The following is a 15,519-nucleotide window of genomic DNA, read 5'->3' as shown; positions in this document are numbered from 1 at the left end:
AAGTTACTTTTAAAAAAAACTAGAGTGCCTACAAAGTGCTGGCCTTGGCTGCTGCACTCTAAGTCACCTAAAACAACATTGGAAATACACACACACACACACACAGAGGTAGTAGAATAATTCTTTTATCCATAAGATAGCAATGGTGGTCTCTCTGCCAGTAAGAGAGGCAGGCAGGGAGGCAGAGGCCTCTACGCAGATCTTTGCACATCATACCAAGTGCAACACACACACACACACTCTCAGCAAGCAAGCATCATCTATCTCACTCAACCACCTCCCAGACCCTGCCCTGCCACCAACTAAGGGACACCCACCCAAGCAAACATTTTTCCCTGAGATGCAAAAAAGTTAAAACACTGCAAATGCAGCAAAGTAACCAGAGAGGGTGGTGGAGGCCGCTTTGCGTGCCAAGTGCAAGCACGGTATTCACACACAGACACACACAGACACGTTGTCAACTTTCACCTCCACAGTTCTTTATCTCCTTTCTGCTGCTGCCTCCTTCTCCTCCTTTATCCATGTTCTTGCCCTCCAGCTCCTTTCCCTCTCCACTCCATTCTTCTCCACCACCGTCCAGTTTTTTAAACAATTGTTTTCTCCACTCTACCCCTGTCTCACTCTCCACCTCCTCCCTTGTTGCCTCCTACCCACCCACAGAGCATGAGGGAAGAGCGATGCTGCACAGATGCCCAGTTTGAGGCACATAATTTCATCCACAAATCAGAGGAACAGATGTCTTCCCCTGCCCCCCCCAGGTAAAGCCCCAAAGTAATGCTGGAAATATTATACAGTAATACCTCGCATTAACGTACTCAATGGGACCAGAGCGAGTACATAAACTGAAAATGTCCTTAAAGTGAAGCACTACCTTTTAAAACTTTTTTTACCTCTCCTTCATGCGGAGCCTCAAAGCCCCGCGCTAAAGCCTCTGCTGCTGCGCTGCCGCGCCTCCCAGCTGATCGCGATTGCGCCTCCCAGCTGATTTGCGGTGGCGCGATCGCATCTATTTCCACCCCCATTGCTAAAGCCTCTGCTGCTGCGCTGTGTTTCTGGAGAAATACAGGCATATGGAGCATGTACGTTATAGCGAGGCAACGTTAAGTGAAGCGATGTTAAGTGGGGTATGACTGTAATTACTCCTCAAAAGTAATAAAATAACTCCTCGTTCTATTACAGTCAAAATGTAAAGGAATTACCTACTCATTCCTCAAAAAAAAAAAAAATTATAAGTAATTCCTTTTTTGTAACTAATTATTTCAAGTTCTGATTTATAGCATAATATGTGGGATGAATACCAAGGAAGGAAATTGAGCTTTTAATTTTTGGAAGTGCAACAGCAGGGGCTATTCAGTTTGTAACATAAGGGTTAATTCTGTTAGTGTTAATGGAAACTAGCCAAGAGGGGCATAGGCAGGGGTGTTACTTAGCAACTAGGCAGAGTGGTATGATCTCGGTTGAGTTGGCACATACTCTGATTGGCTGTGTAGTTCTGAGGGAGTTTTTCCTCCGTATGTTTGGTTGTATGTCTCCCTACTATGTACAAAGCCTGAAAATCTTTCTCTTTCTTTCTCCTCAAAGTAAACACTGTCTTTGTTCAGTGTTCTCAGTAAAATATTATCAGGACTTTCCACTCCAGACTCTTTATTTAAGTGACTTTGCTAACATTAACACAGACTTGAGATCACCAAGTCTTCAAAATATATTCTGATGTTCTGTGTTGGAATGCTTATTGAGAAAAGGAGGGGATATGTGATACCCTTAATAGCCATATTTTTTTCTTTTGGGTAGAGCTGTGTTATAAATGCAGGAAGCAAAATTCCTACTCCAGTAAGTGTGAAAACGGGCAGCTCCTCTTCTAAACGCATCCTGTGAGATTTTGCAGATACTAATATTTCCTTTGATTAATTCACTGTCATGCAATGTTTCAGGTTATGGATGGAGTTTTGATTCTCTACTTACATTAAGATGTTGCTCCCCTTACAGGAAGGCATGCCCCAAACACTGAGCTCCACCACCATGTTCACTCCTTGTGGCTTCAGCCCTCATCACCTCCATCCATCCAAAGAAGATGATGAAGGAGGGCTGATCTTTCAAGATGGAAACCTCACCTCAGCATCTCTTGATGCTTTAATCCAACATCTTGTTCCAACAACTGACTACTACCCTGAGGTAAGTATTTTGTTGAAGTAAGTTGCTAGATCATTTTGATGAGCTGGACCATTGTTGTTGTCTTTGCAAACTATCTGCATGTTTTACCCTTTTTTTTATTAAGAAGATTTCTTCTCAAGCAGCATACTATTAAAGGAGTGTACAATATTTATGCATTCCTCTAAGTCTCTTTGTTCTGTGGCTGGACTGTTCTGCTTTTAAAGTAGGTTGCAGAACACTTGTTCTAGCTTATGGCCACTGACATATCCCTGGCTGGACCACTTAAAAACAAGAGCCTTGTTCCCAGGAGATCTGGAGGCAGACTAAGAGAAAACACTGCCATGACTGAATGGGTAGTAAATAAGCTGAACTCCAACAGCTGATTATAACCCAGGGGTAGCCAACCTGGTGCCCCCTATATGTTTCTGTACTTTGACTCCCATTATCCATGATCATTGGCCATGTTGGCTAGAGCTGATGGGAGTTATGGTCTAACAATATCTGAAGGGCACCACTTTGGCTATCCCAGTTCTAACCTTTCTGCGTGAGAGCCATTTCCTCAGTCAAAGCCGAATCTCAACATGTAACAAATATATAGGATCTTAGAATGTAGCGCATTCTCTAAAAATAGCCCATATGGATAATTGACGCTCTGTCCAACAAGGTTGAGTGTTTGTACCTTATGGTGGGTGTAAATTGGGATTCTGTCGATCTGCTATGCTGAGCACTGCCACACAGTGTCCCTGAGCTGGCAGAATGGCCTACCCATCTCTCCAACCACCACTCACCCAGTTCCTTGCCTGTCCCTGATAAAGGCATTTGGAGGTGAGGTGACCAGGAGAACATATCCACTGATGTAGCTTTGCCATGACAGAAAAACTTCAGTCCAAAACACTGCAGCAAGAGTTTTGATCAGAGCTGGTTATTCACACCATGTAACTTCTCTGTTATAACTCCATCACTGGCTCTCATTCAGCCCACTTCAAATACTGATTATCACTTTCAAAACCCCAAATGGTTTAGGATTAGGGCACCAATGGAGCAACTCCTCCCATATGAATCTTCATTCACTCTTCAGTGACTGGGGGATGACTTTCTCTGAATCTCACTGCTGCTGGAAATTTGGTTGGTGGATACATGGGCTTTCTACGTAGAAGTGCCAGACTCTGGAACTTTCTGATCCATGAAATCCACTTGGTTTCCTCCCTGATAATGTATGTGGCACTACAATGCTTTTTTGTTTGTGTGAATTTATGGGCTTAATTGGGTTTCCTGGATGTGATTCCCAAACTGTTTTATCTATTTATTTATTTATTGTAAACTATGCTTATTGTAATCCACCTTGGGAATTGTTGTGTTCGTTGGAAAGGTGGAGAATAAATATTTATGATTATGTGATTCTTGCAGAGCTGTCTCATGCTGAAGTAGCTTAGTTGTTTGTATCATCCTTCCAAATAGAAAGGAAACTTGTTCAATGACAATAAGTGCAAATATTTGATAAAATATTGCAGGATACTGTAAAATTGTAATGTTCTTTCTAGGCTTTCCCAACCACTGGGGCAAAGCCAAAGAGAGGAAAAGATGTTAAACAAATCTTGTGCACCAAGAACAGCCTAACCAACTAAATCAGTGGCATGTTCTTATTATTGTTAATACTTGTGTCCTAATGCGGCCTTCAGCTGAGCTCACAGTTAAAAGATCCATTTAGTTCAGTTACTTCTAAACATGTATAACTTAGGGCTCAATTACAATAGCCAAAAAACTGGCTTTTGTTGCAACATCTCGTAAGCTAAAAGTGCTTCATTAGTGAGATTCTGTAGCCTAACAACTTTTGGTTTGAAACAGTTGTCTTATTTTAAAGAAAATGAGCACTCAAGATTAGCCAATGAAAAAAATGGCTATTTTTTAAAATCTCCATAGTGCTGGAGATGACTACTCTACCAAAGCTAATGCTTCAAAGCAACTAATTGCAAAGTTGAATAAATTCTGTCATTTTTAGCAACCTAATCACATGAACACAACATATATCAATTTGTTGTTATTATGTGCCTTCAAGCTGATTTCGACTTATGGCAACCCTATGAATCGGTGACCTCCAAGAGCATCTGTCATGAACCACCCTGTTCAGATCTTGTAAGTTCAGGTCTATGGCTTCCTTTATGGATTCAATCCATCACTTGTTTGGCCTTCCTTTTTTCTATTCCCTTCTGTTTTTCCCAGCATTATTGTCTTTTCTAGTGAATCATGTCTTCTCATTATGCGTCCAAAGTATGATAACCTCAGTTTCATCATTTTAGCTTCTAGTGATAGTTCTGGTTTAATTTGTTCTAACATCCAATTATATGTCTTTTTCATGGTCCATGGTATCTGCAAAGCTCTCCTCCAACACCACATTTCAAATGAGTTGATTTTTCTCTTATCTGCTTTTTTCACTGTCCAACTTTCACATTCATACATAGAGATTGGAAATACCATGGTCTGAATGATCCTGACTTTAGTGTTCAGTGATACATCTTTGCATTTAAGGACCTTTTCTAGTTCTCTCATAGCTGTTCTTCTCAGTCCTAGCCTTCTTCTGATTTCTTGACTATTGTTTCTATTTTGGTTAATGACTTTGCCAAGGTATTGATAATCCTTGACAAGTTCAATGTCCTCATTGTCAACTTTAAGTTACATAAATCTTCTGTTATTACTTTAGTCTTCTTGACATTCAGCTGTAGTCCTGCTTTTGTGCTTTCCTCTAACTTTCATCAGCATTCTTTTTACATCATTACTGGTTTCTGCTAGTAGTATGGTATCATCTGCATATCTTAAATTATTGATATTTCTCCCTCCAATTTTCACACCTCCTTCATCTTGGTCCAATCCTGCTTTCTGTATGATATGTTCTGCATACAGATTAAACAAATAGGGTGATAAAATACACCCCAGTCTCACACCCTTTCCAATGGGGAACCAATCGGTTTCTCCATATTCTGTCCTTACAGTCGCCTCTTGTCCAGAGTATAGGTTGCGCATCAGGACAATCAGATGCTGTGGCACCCCCATTTCTTTTAAAGCATTCCATAGTTTTTCATGATCTACGCAATCAAAGGCTTTGCTGTAATCTATCAAGCACAGGGTGATTTCCTTCTGAAATTCCTTGGTCCGTTCCATTATCCAACATATGTTTTCGATATGATCTCTGGTACCTCTTTTCTTTCTAAATCCAGCTTGGACATCTGGCATTTCTCACTCCATATATGGTAAGAGCCTTTGTTGTAGAATCTTAAACATTACTTTACTTGCATGGGATATTAATAGTTCAGTAATTACTGAATTCCCTGGGATCCTCTTTCTTTGGAATTGGGATGTATATTGAATGTTTTCAGTCTGTGGGCTGTTGTTTAGTTTTCCATATTTGTTGACAAATTCTTGTCAAAATTTGGACAGATTCAGTCTCAGTAACTTTTAGCAACTTTATTGGTATGCCGTCTGTTCCTGGTGATTATTTCTTCCAATATTTTAAGAGCAGCTTTCACCTCACATTCTAAAATTTCTGGTTCTTCATCTATTGTGTACATTGTACAACTCTGGACTCTCCTTTCACATCTGTGCACATTAGCCTCTGGGCTTCCATTCGGCTTTGACCCAGTAGCATTATTAGTCACAGTGCTACTTGCACTTGTCCATTGTTCTTTCCCAGTAGCTTGCTGAGTACTATCTGACCTGGGAGTTTCATCTTCCAGCACTATCTCATGTTGCATTTTTGATACTCTGTTCATGGGGTTTTCATGGTAAGAGGTATTCAGAGGTGGTTTACCATTGCGTTCCTCTGAGTCTGGATGCATTTTAGTCTGGTATCTCAGCTTTGACAATTCTACCTTGGCTGACCCTGCTTGGCTGACCCTGGTCAAAGTCTAGCCTCTTGGTCTAGACTCCTGATGGCATTGCTCTCAGCTACTTCTACACTCTCAGATCTCCTCACCACATTAAGGTGTGCATCCTAGAGGAGGATATACTATATCTATATCTATATTCAATTTCATATGTCCGTACTTTAATTTTGTCCTATGAAGAAATATGACAAAATAATCTAATGTATTTGCCTGTTTTTTTGGTTGTGAAGCAGATGTTCCTTCTTAATGTTTTTGGTTTTTTCTTCATGTAACACCGGAGGACTATGATGATGTAAGTAGGGAGGGACAGATAACAGCTTCTCGTGTTACAATGTCTTGCTTATTTTACATAGGTGCAATTCCATTAGCTGCAGCATTGTTAGTTTTTATCCTGTATGTATCCCAACAAGACCTGTATGGTTAACAGTTCAGAACTGCTTACGTTTACTTGAAAGTAAATCCTGTTGAGTTCAATTTGACATAATCTCAAACATTTAGGCTGTGATCCTATACATAAGCTGAATGGCATAAGACATGCTAGCCGTATGCAATCCTACACATACCTTTGTTGTTGTCTATTCAGTTTATTAGCTCTTCACCATAAGGTCCAAGGCCAGGCTATAATAATTTTAAATACAATATCAAAACAGTCTACAACAAACCACAATTATAAGAATAGGGTGGGTCCCAAAAACATACATCCCCGGTGTCAAAGGCCAGGGTAAAGAGGTGTGCATATGACGGAAGCTGCATAATGAAGGTACCAGACATACATCTGTGGGGAGGGAATTACACACCTTAGGTTCTTTCACAGAGGATGTTGGCACATGACATGCTTTATATCATTGAGAAAGTGATCTAAAATAAAGCCGCCAACATTATAATACAAATCCATATTTATTTATTTATTTATTTATTTATTTATTTATATTGCAGCCAAAGTCTGAAAATAGTGTAGAGTTCTGATTGTCACATCTCAAAAAGGATATTGTAGGGTTGCAATAGGACAGCCAAATTGATCTGGGGACTGGAATAGAGATGGAGGAGAAATTTGATTCAGTTTACATATAAAGGTGAACCAAAACACAGCCATTCTTTAAAATTCACACTTCTCCAAATTTTGCAGTGTGGTTCTCTAGCCAAGTAAATGTATAAAAATACAAATATTAGAGGTAAACTGTGCATAAAATGCATTTATTAGTGAAAATAACATAAAATGCATTATATTGGAGGGACATTGCTTTGCAAAAATGTGTATATTAGGCAAAATTGCATACAAAATGTGCATATGAGGAGAAATTCACACCAAAATGCTGTTGAGTTTTCATGGGGACTTCCTTTTTTTAAAAAAATTGCAAACTGATGTGGAAATGTCCAGATTGAGAGAAACCGAAACTGTGTCATGGCCCCGTCAGAAGACTCATCAGATGAGGATGACTCAGGAGTAACAGCAGCAGACCCAGAAGCAGCAGACCCAGAAGGAGAAACGGAGGAAACTCCTGAGAACACTCCTTCTCCCCCTCAGCTGCAGAGCACCCCAGACACAGCTGAAGCCCTTCAGCCAGACACAGTCAGTGAACAAGATATTCCCCCCTCACCTGCAGAACGTAGACAACAGAAGGTCAGGCAGAAGAGGGGCAGGCCTGTCCACTTAAGGCCAAAACGCTGAGGGCTCACACCTGCTGACAAACCTGCTTCTTAAAAGTCAAACCTTGGGTTCAGCTTGTTGCTGACTACAATGTCAGGCGTGGCTTCGTGTGTTTCTAGTTTCCCTGAATCTTATCTTGGACTGACCCCTTGGCAATTGAACCCGGACCTCTACTGACCTCGCTTCTGGACTTCTGGCTTGGCACGTAAGCTTAGGAAGGGCCTTGCCCTTAAGAACATAAGAACATAAGAAGAGCCTGCTGGATCAGGCCAGTGGCCCATCTAGTCCAGCATCCTGTTCTCACAGTGGCCAACCAGGTGCCTGGGGGAAGCCCGCAAGCAGGACCCGAGTGCAAGAACACTCTCCCCTCCTGAGGCTTCTGGCAACTGGTTTTCAGAAGCATGCTGCCTCTGACTAGGGTGGCAGAGCACAGCCATCACGGCTAGTAGCCATTGATAGCCCTGTCCTCCATGAATTTGTCTAATCTTCTTTTAAAGCCATCCAAGCTGGTGGCCATTACTGCATCTTGTGGGAGCAAATTCCATAGTTTAACTATGCGCTGAGTAAAGAAGTACTTCCTTTTGTCTGTCCTGAATCTTCCAACATTCAGCTTCTTTGAAAGTCCACGAGTTCTAGTATTATGAGAGAGGGAGAAGAACTTTTCTCTATCCACTTTCTCCATGCCATGCATAATTTTATACACTTCTATCATGTCTCCTCTGACCCGCCTTTTCTCTAAACTAAAAAGCCCCAAATGCTGCAACCTTTCCTCGTAAGGGAGTCGCTCCATCCCCTTGATCATTCTGGTTGCCCTCTTCTAAACCTTTTCCAACTCTATAATATCCTTTTTGAGATGAGGCGACCAGAACTGTACACAGTATTCCAAATGCGGCCGCACCATAGATTTATACAACGGCATTATGATATCGGCTGTTTTATTTTCAATACCTTTCCTAATTATTGCCTTTTTCACAGCTGCCGCACACTGGGTCGACATTTTCATCGTGCTGTCCACTACAACCCCGAGGTCTCTCACCTGGTTGGTCACCGCCAGTTCAGACCCCATGAGCGTATATGTGAAATTAAGATTTTTTGCTCCAATATGCATAATTTTACACTTGTTTATATTGAATTGCATTTGCCATTTTTCCGCCCATTCACTCAGTTTGGAGAGGTCTTTTTGGAGCTCTTCACAATCCCTTTTTGTTTTAACAACCCTGAACAATTTAGTGTCGTCAGCAAACTTGGCCACTTCACTGCTCACTCCTAATTCTAGGTCATTAATGAACAAGTTGAAAAGTACAGGTCCCAATACCGATCCTTGAGGGACTCCACTTTCTACAGCCCTCCATTGGGAGAACTGTCCGTTGATTCCTACTCTCTGCTTTCTGCTTCTTAACCAATTTCTTATCCACAAGAGGACCTCTCCTCTTATTCCATGACTGCTAAGCTTCCTCAGAAGCCTTTGGTGAGGTACCTTGTCAAACGCTTTTTGAAAGTCTAAGTACACTATGTCCACTGGATCACCTCTATCTATATGCTTGTTGACACTCTCAAAGAATTCTAATAGGTTACTAAGACAGGACTTTCCCTTGCAGAAGCCATGCTGGCTCTGCTTCAGCAAGGCTTGTTCTTCTATGTGCTTAGTTAATCTAGCTTTAATAATACTTTCTACCAGTTTTCCAGGGACAGAAGTTAAGCTAACTGGCCTGTAATTTCCGGGATCCCCTCTGGATCCCTTTTTGAAGATTGGCGTTACATTTGCCACTTTCCAGTCCTCAGGCACGGAGGAGGACCCAAGGGACAAGTTACATATTTTAGTTAGCAGATCAGCAATTTCACCTTTGAGTTCTTTGAGAACTCTCGGGTGGATGCCATCCGGGCCCGGTGATTTGTCAGTTTTTATATTGTCCATTAAGCTTAGAACTTCCTCTCTCGTTACCACTATTTACCCTTATCATGCTTCATCCTTGTTAGCCTGGCAGATTTACGACCAGACTGCCAGCTAAGGACTTTCCCGCCCTGATAACTACCCAGGAATTTCCAGCCCCCACCGGCACTGCTGTCTCAGTGCAGAGCTGACAAACTGACAGATTCACCCATCCCTAGGCTGCAGCAACTCTCCTACAAGGCATTATTAAATTTAGAGCTTTTTAGTTTAGAAAAAATGTAAGTAAGGGGAGATCATAATAAACCTGTATAAAATTTCGCATTTTATGGAGGAGGCGAACAGATAAAAGTTTTGTCTTCTTTCCTCATAGTAACAGAACCCAGAGTCATCCAATGAAGTGAATGGTGAGAAATTCGGGACTAACAAAAGGAAATAGTTCTCCACATATCACATAGTTAAGCTGTGGGATTTCCTTCCATAAGATAGATGGCTTTAAAGGGAGATTAGACAATTCTGGGAGGATAAAGTTGTCAATGGCTACTAGTCATGGTGGGTACATGCTGCCTCCAGGATCAGAAGCTGCATGCCCCTGAATACCAATAGCTGAGAAACAACAGTGCCTTATGTCCTACTTGTGGGCTTCCCAGAGTATCTGGTCATTGTGAGAAACAAGATGCTGAATTAGACAGACATCTGGTTTGATCCAGCAGGGCTCTTCTTATATTCCTGTGATACATGCCCCAAGGAGAGCAATGGTTATATTAAATCTGTATGTCTTGCATATGTGTCCTTTCATTATAATTAATCAGAAGACTCTCCTTCCTGCAACGGCTTGCGATGGGCTTCCTTTGAATAGGAATATTCCTCTGGCATATTTGTATTGCTATTCAGTTATCATCAGGTCAGTTTGCTTATTTCCCTTTTCCAGAAGGCATATATCTTTACATTCCTACTGAGCTCAAGACTCTTCATTGAGCCTCCTGAACTTCTGTCCCGAGTTTGTCACAAGTGCATCGAGCAGCAGCAGCTGGATGACCCAGTGCTGGATAAGGTTAGTACTATTGATGGCAGGAAGGATATCTTTTTGAGGATAAGCTTGCATTTGCAAAGAACTGACAGGGCTCGAGCAAACTGGAGAAATGTTTTTATTTTATTCTCTATGTTTTTATCTTTTGATTTCTTGCTGTCTGCATGCATCCATTCTCATGCGGTGGTGGGGGGTGTTGATGCTGAATACCTAGCATGGTTGCATTCTAAGATAACATCAGTGCCCCAGAGCAAAGCTACAGGCACCGGGTATAGCAGTCACTTCAAATTCCCTTCTACCTTCCTTTTCCAGCCTGACTCAAGTCATCCCAGGTACTTTCCCTTTCATTTCTTGAAGGTTTCACTGAACCCCTCAGGGTCCCCAGAGGAAGAATTAAACTGTACACTGTCAAGAACAGATGTCACTGCAGCCTTACATATCATCTCTCTTTTGCCTAATGCACCTCCCCATAGCCTTAGGTATAGATTGCAACCTATCTTTCCAGGCTTAACTGTCACTGATAAACTCCCCCCCCCCCATGGCTGAATGCAGTTTCCTGTTAACTTTCCAATGCATGTATGGCAGAACTTGTCTGTATCCGTGCTTTAAAGTACTGCTTTATATCTAGCTACACATCGACAAATGTGTTTGTGTAATAATTCGGTTATGACCACCTAACAGAATGCTGAAACACCATGTTTCTATTTGTAGTATAGTCTCTTTGTAGATACTATTGTCTCATTTGCTTATCCTGTTGAGCCATATATTGCTGAAAACTGTAATTGTAGGACACACTCTTACAGTTTTCAGCATTATCTACTCCCTACATTGCATTATGTAGGTCACAGCATGGACATCCCAGATTACTTCACATCTTTAGTTTCTGCAGGTGCCAACTGAGTACTTTTTTAAAAATGCAGCTACAGACACAACCTGGAGACTGGGTTGGAAGAGTTTCCAGAATAGTTCCCATTCTCAGCTGTCACAACTTTTGTTACAATGTCAGCAGTGTATGAATAGCAGGACTGTGTTTTGTTTTTTCAAAGCTGAGTCTGGTGGCAGAGAAAAGATTATACATCCCCCATCTGACAGTTCTGTCACTGAAAATAAAAACTGGTGTTACGTGACAGTTTGTGGCCTGGGCTTGGCCTCTAAATCTTGTAAAAATGGCCCATATTTAGGCTCAGCAAGGTACTAATTCATCCAGAAATATTCAAGCTGCTAACTTCTGTGAGTCAACAGCTGATTCTCAGTGTAATTCTTTATTCATTGGCTGTTTATCCAGCTGAGCAAGATTCAGGATGCAATCCTAACCATATCTACTCAGAAGTAAGTCCTATTGAATTTGATGGAGTTTACGCTCAGGTAAGTGGAATTAGGATTGCTTCCTCAGTCATATTTGGCTATTTTCAGAAGCCCTCATAAGGAAGGCTCTTAGTATGTAATAGTTCAGTGATAGGGATTCTGTGGCTCTCAGATGGTGTTGGATGCCAGATTCCATCAGCCCAATCCAGCAAAGTCAATCATCCTTGAGATGATGGGAATTGTAGTCCAACACATTCCCCATTCCTATAAGAGCTAGTACCCAGTACTGTCATTCTTTGATAAGCCCTGGACTTCCATATTAAGAGTGTGACAAAGAAACAGCTGACAGGTAACTGCTTGTCTCCACCGAGGGCCTAACTTTGGAAGGGGAGGAAGCATAAAATGATTTCTTAGTGTTTCTCTTGCCTGAACCAAGGATCTATCTTCATTCTTGGGGAATAATGATCTTGAATGGGCAGAAAAAAAGTTATAGGAGGAGGGAATGAAGGCTCCCCTGCCAGCTTCCCCACCGCCTCCCCCTCAACAGCATCCATCAAATTTCATAAGCCCAACTGCTATATTATAATTTTCACTGAATAGTATGAATGTTGCATTGCTTTAAAACCTGTTTTGGTCACATGCTAAAATAGGCACTTTGACCAGTTATGATGAAAAAGCAGGAAGCTTCAACACACACAATATAATTTTTTTGTATTAGAGGGTGCCTTTAGCCCAGAGGCTAAAACAAGGAAGTTCTCTGCTCTCATTCAAGGTTTCTATTAATATAATGAATATATGTGCTGTTTGAAAATAGACTGCTTAGATTGCTCCTAAAACCTTAAGGATCTGGCATATACTACTCTAATGCACAATATAAAAGGTCTGACCCAACTTTATTAGAAGCAGAGAATGGGAAAAATTGAAGTGGTTTTCTTTGGCAAAGTAGCTTGTAGATATATGCAATAGAGGAACATACAGCCAAATATTGAAAACATCTCAAGTAGGGATGCTTGAAGAATTCTATCATGGTGAACTTCAATATGAATTGACACACACACACACACACACACACACACACACACACACACACACACACACACAGAGCTAAAGTACAGTTCAGAGCATAGCTATTGGAGTTCACACTCCCCTGAATTTTCTAAAACAGCTCTTGTCGTGGAAAAAAATTAAAAATGCATTTAGAAATGCATGTTTTGAGAGAAAATAAGTATTTAAAATGCAATTTTTGTGCAGATTTTAAAGAAATGCACAATTAATGCAGATATAGGATGGAACAAACTTTTGAGCAAATACATGCAAAAGTGTCATGGGCTGGAAATCCAAGGCCATCTGTGATATGTATTAAACTCAATAGTACAGACATGAGCTTTGCTGATGTTCTGCAAGTGCCACCACTCCAAATTCAGCTTTAGGTTAAGTGCACCTAGACCTTACAGTGGCTTTGTTTGCTGGGAGTTCTTAAATTTTCATTCCATCAATTTTTTTCCTAATTTCAGGCACGAATCAGAAAATTTGGGCCCAAAATTCTACAGCTATTGACGGAATGGACAGAAACATTTCCATATGATTTCCAGGAAGAAAAGATGATTGGCTGTTTAAAAGACATTATCCACCGGATAGCTCCATGTGATGAGGTGAGGATGATAATAATTAGAGACATATTGAGAACTTGCATCATCAAAATAGCTCAGTCAGCTCTTTGACATTAAAAAATAACTTCACTATTGAAGAGACTGAAAGAATTAAAATTCTTTTCTAATCAAATTCCAAATTACTTTGTCTGAAAAACATAGTCTTCAATAGAAACATACACAAAGATTAGACATTTCCCTTTTATTGCCACCAATAATCATGTTTGTTTATCTTTGAGCTAACATCAAAAAAACTGGTTGCATGGTCAACTAAAAAGTTTGCTGAGGTGACCCAACTTATTTGTTGGCTAATTTTTTTAAATGGAACAAAAACTTCAATTTAAAAATGTTTCTGAGCTATGGGTTGAATCCAAAATTAGATTTGAGTAGACCCATTGAAATCTGTGGAACTTAAGTCCTGTCACTATGATAAATCCCATTCATTTCAGTGGCTCTATTCCAGGCTTCACCAACCTACTATCCTCCAGTTGTTTTGGATGATTGTGCTAGCTGGGGCAAATGGGAGTCTGGAAGACAGCAGACTGGTGAAGGCCGAAATCCTATCTTACCTAGGAGTAAACCCCATTGAATTAACTAGGACTTCTCTGTAGAAGTGATTAGGATTGCACTGTAAGTTGGGATCCAACCCTACATAATTTAGGATCCTAGAAAGCGCAGCTCAAATGTGCATCTTAAACAGTGATGCTCAATCATTGCTGATGGACTTTCTCAGCTAGAGGAAGAGGAAGAGGCCTTAGGTGTTCATTTTGTATTGTTTCTTTAAAGATATCTGCTTTTTTAGTAAGGCTGTGCACTAGATCAGCTGAATCCCAAGCCAAATTGGGCCCATTTAGACCTTTTTGGGCCTCAGCCAAATAGGGTTCTGACAACCACGGATGGCTACGGGTCAGACTGGATGACCCAGAGTGACCCAGGGCTGTCAGGGGCAGGGCATCACGCAGTGAGAAAAGGCAACCACATCTCTCTCTTCTGCCTGAGAGTCACTGTGGGTCCTAGTTTGTATCGCGCAGGTTCGTTCCCTCGGCTTGTTGGCTGTTGAGCCCAGGGAGTGATCCTGAGCATGGTCGTTTGCAAGGAGCTTTCCTGTAGGAAAGTGCCTTGCAACCCACCCACCCCCGGATCACTCCCTGGGCTCAACAGCAGGAAAGCGCCTTACAAACAACCACATCCAGGAAAGCTTCCTGGGCTTAACAGCTGATGAGCCAGGGGAGCAAACCTGTGCAGAATTGATCCCACATTTGATTGGGGTGGGGGAGAATATGTAACATCTCCTTCCTCCTCCCTGCTGCATGTTTAATTAGGTTTTTTTAACCCAAATTAGACATTAGTCTTGCCTCCCAAACTTATTTGGGATTGGCTCCAAGCCGAGATGGGTAGTCCCCAGGTTAACTCAGGGAGGGTCCAGCTGATGCCTACCCCAATCCAGATTGAAGCCATGGGAGAAATAGGAGATTCTGTGTGCAGCCCTATTTTTAAGCTGTTCTTATAGCCAACATGGATTTTTCACATTCCACAATGTGAAATTGAAAATACTCCCCATGCTATTCTGATGCTTCCTGTAAGCTCATTTCAAAACAAAACCTTACAAAACATATAGTCCTGAGCTCAGAAACGCTTGCTTAACAACCCTCTAAATTTTCGTGGTGATACACAAAACAGTCAGAGAGAATAGAGAGTTCAAAGTGTAAAAAGAGAGAGAGAATCCAGATGCCTGTTGGACTTTTTTCTCTCAGAGTTCTCATAATATGTTGAAATTAATTAAAAATCAGCCATGTTCACAGAGTACCTGTAATCCTATTACCGACCTTCATTTTCTGCAGTTTAAAAGTTAAAAATATGCTTGGCTAATTTTTAATTAATTTAAGGAATTTAGCATTGAACTCAATAGTAAGGCAGGGCATGCTCAGTAAGAACCAACTGTCAGTGTTCTAAAAGCCAGACTCATAGCT

The 15,519-nt window shown here is 41.1% G+C and overlaps 1 protein-coding gene across 1 annotated transcript in view; it reads left to right on the top strand.

The window, feature by feature from the left end:
- The window catches only part of RASGEF1C (RasGEF domain family member 1C), a 146,210-nt gene that overhangs the window by 86,628 nt on the left and 44,063 nt on the right, over positions 1 to 15,519 (top strand). The window contains exons 2-4 of the mRNA XM_061617282.1: positions 1,987 to 2,172; positions 10,497 to 10,619; positions 13,415 to 13,552. Coding sequence (XP_061473266.1) covers positions 1,993 to 2,172; positions 10,497 to 10,619; positions 13,415 to 13,552 — 441 coding nt within the window. The 5' untranslated portion in view covers positions 1,987 to 1,992. The remainder of the gene's footprint in view (positions 1 to 1,986; positions 2,173 to 10,496; positions 10,620 to 13,414; positions 13,553 to 15,519) is intronic.

The sequence above is a fragment of the Rhineura floridana genome, chromosome 3, assembly GCF_030035675.1.
Source record: "Rhineura floridana isolate rRhiFlo1 chromosome 3, rRhiFlo1.hap2, whole genome shotgun sequence".
In the NCBI taxonomy this organism is placed as follows: domain Eukaryota; kingdom Metazoa; phylum Chordata; class Lepidosauria; order Squamata; family Rhineuridae; genus Rhineura; species Rhineura floridana.
Note: the sequence above shows the minus strand (reverse complement) of the source record. Positions and strands in the feature narration are given on the sequence as shown.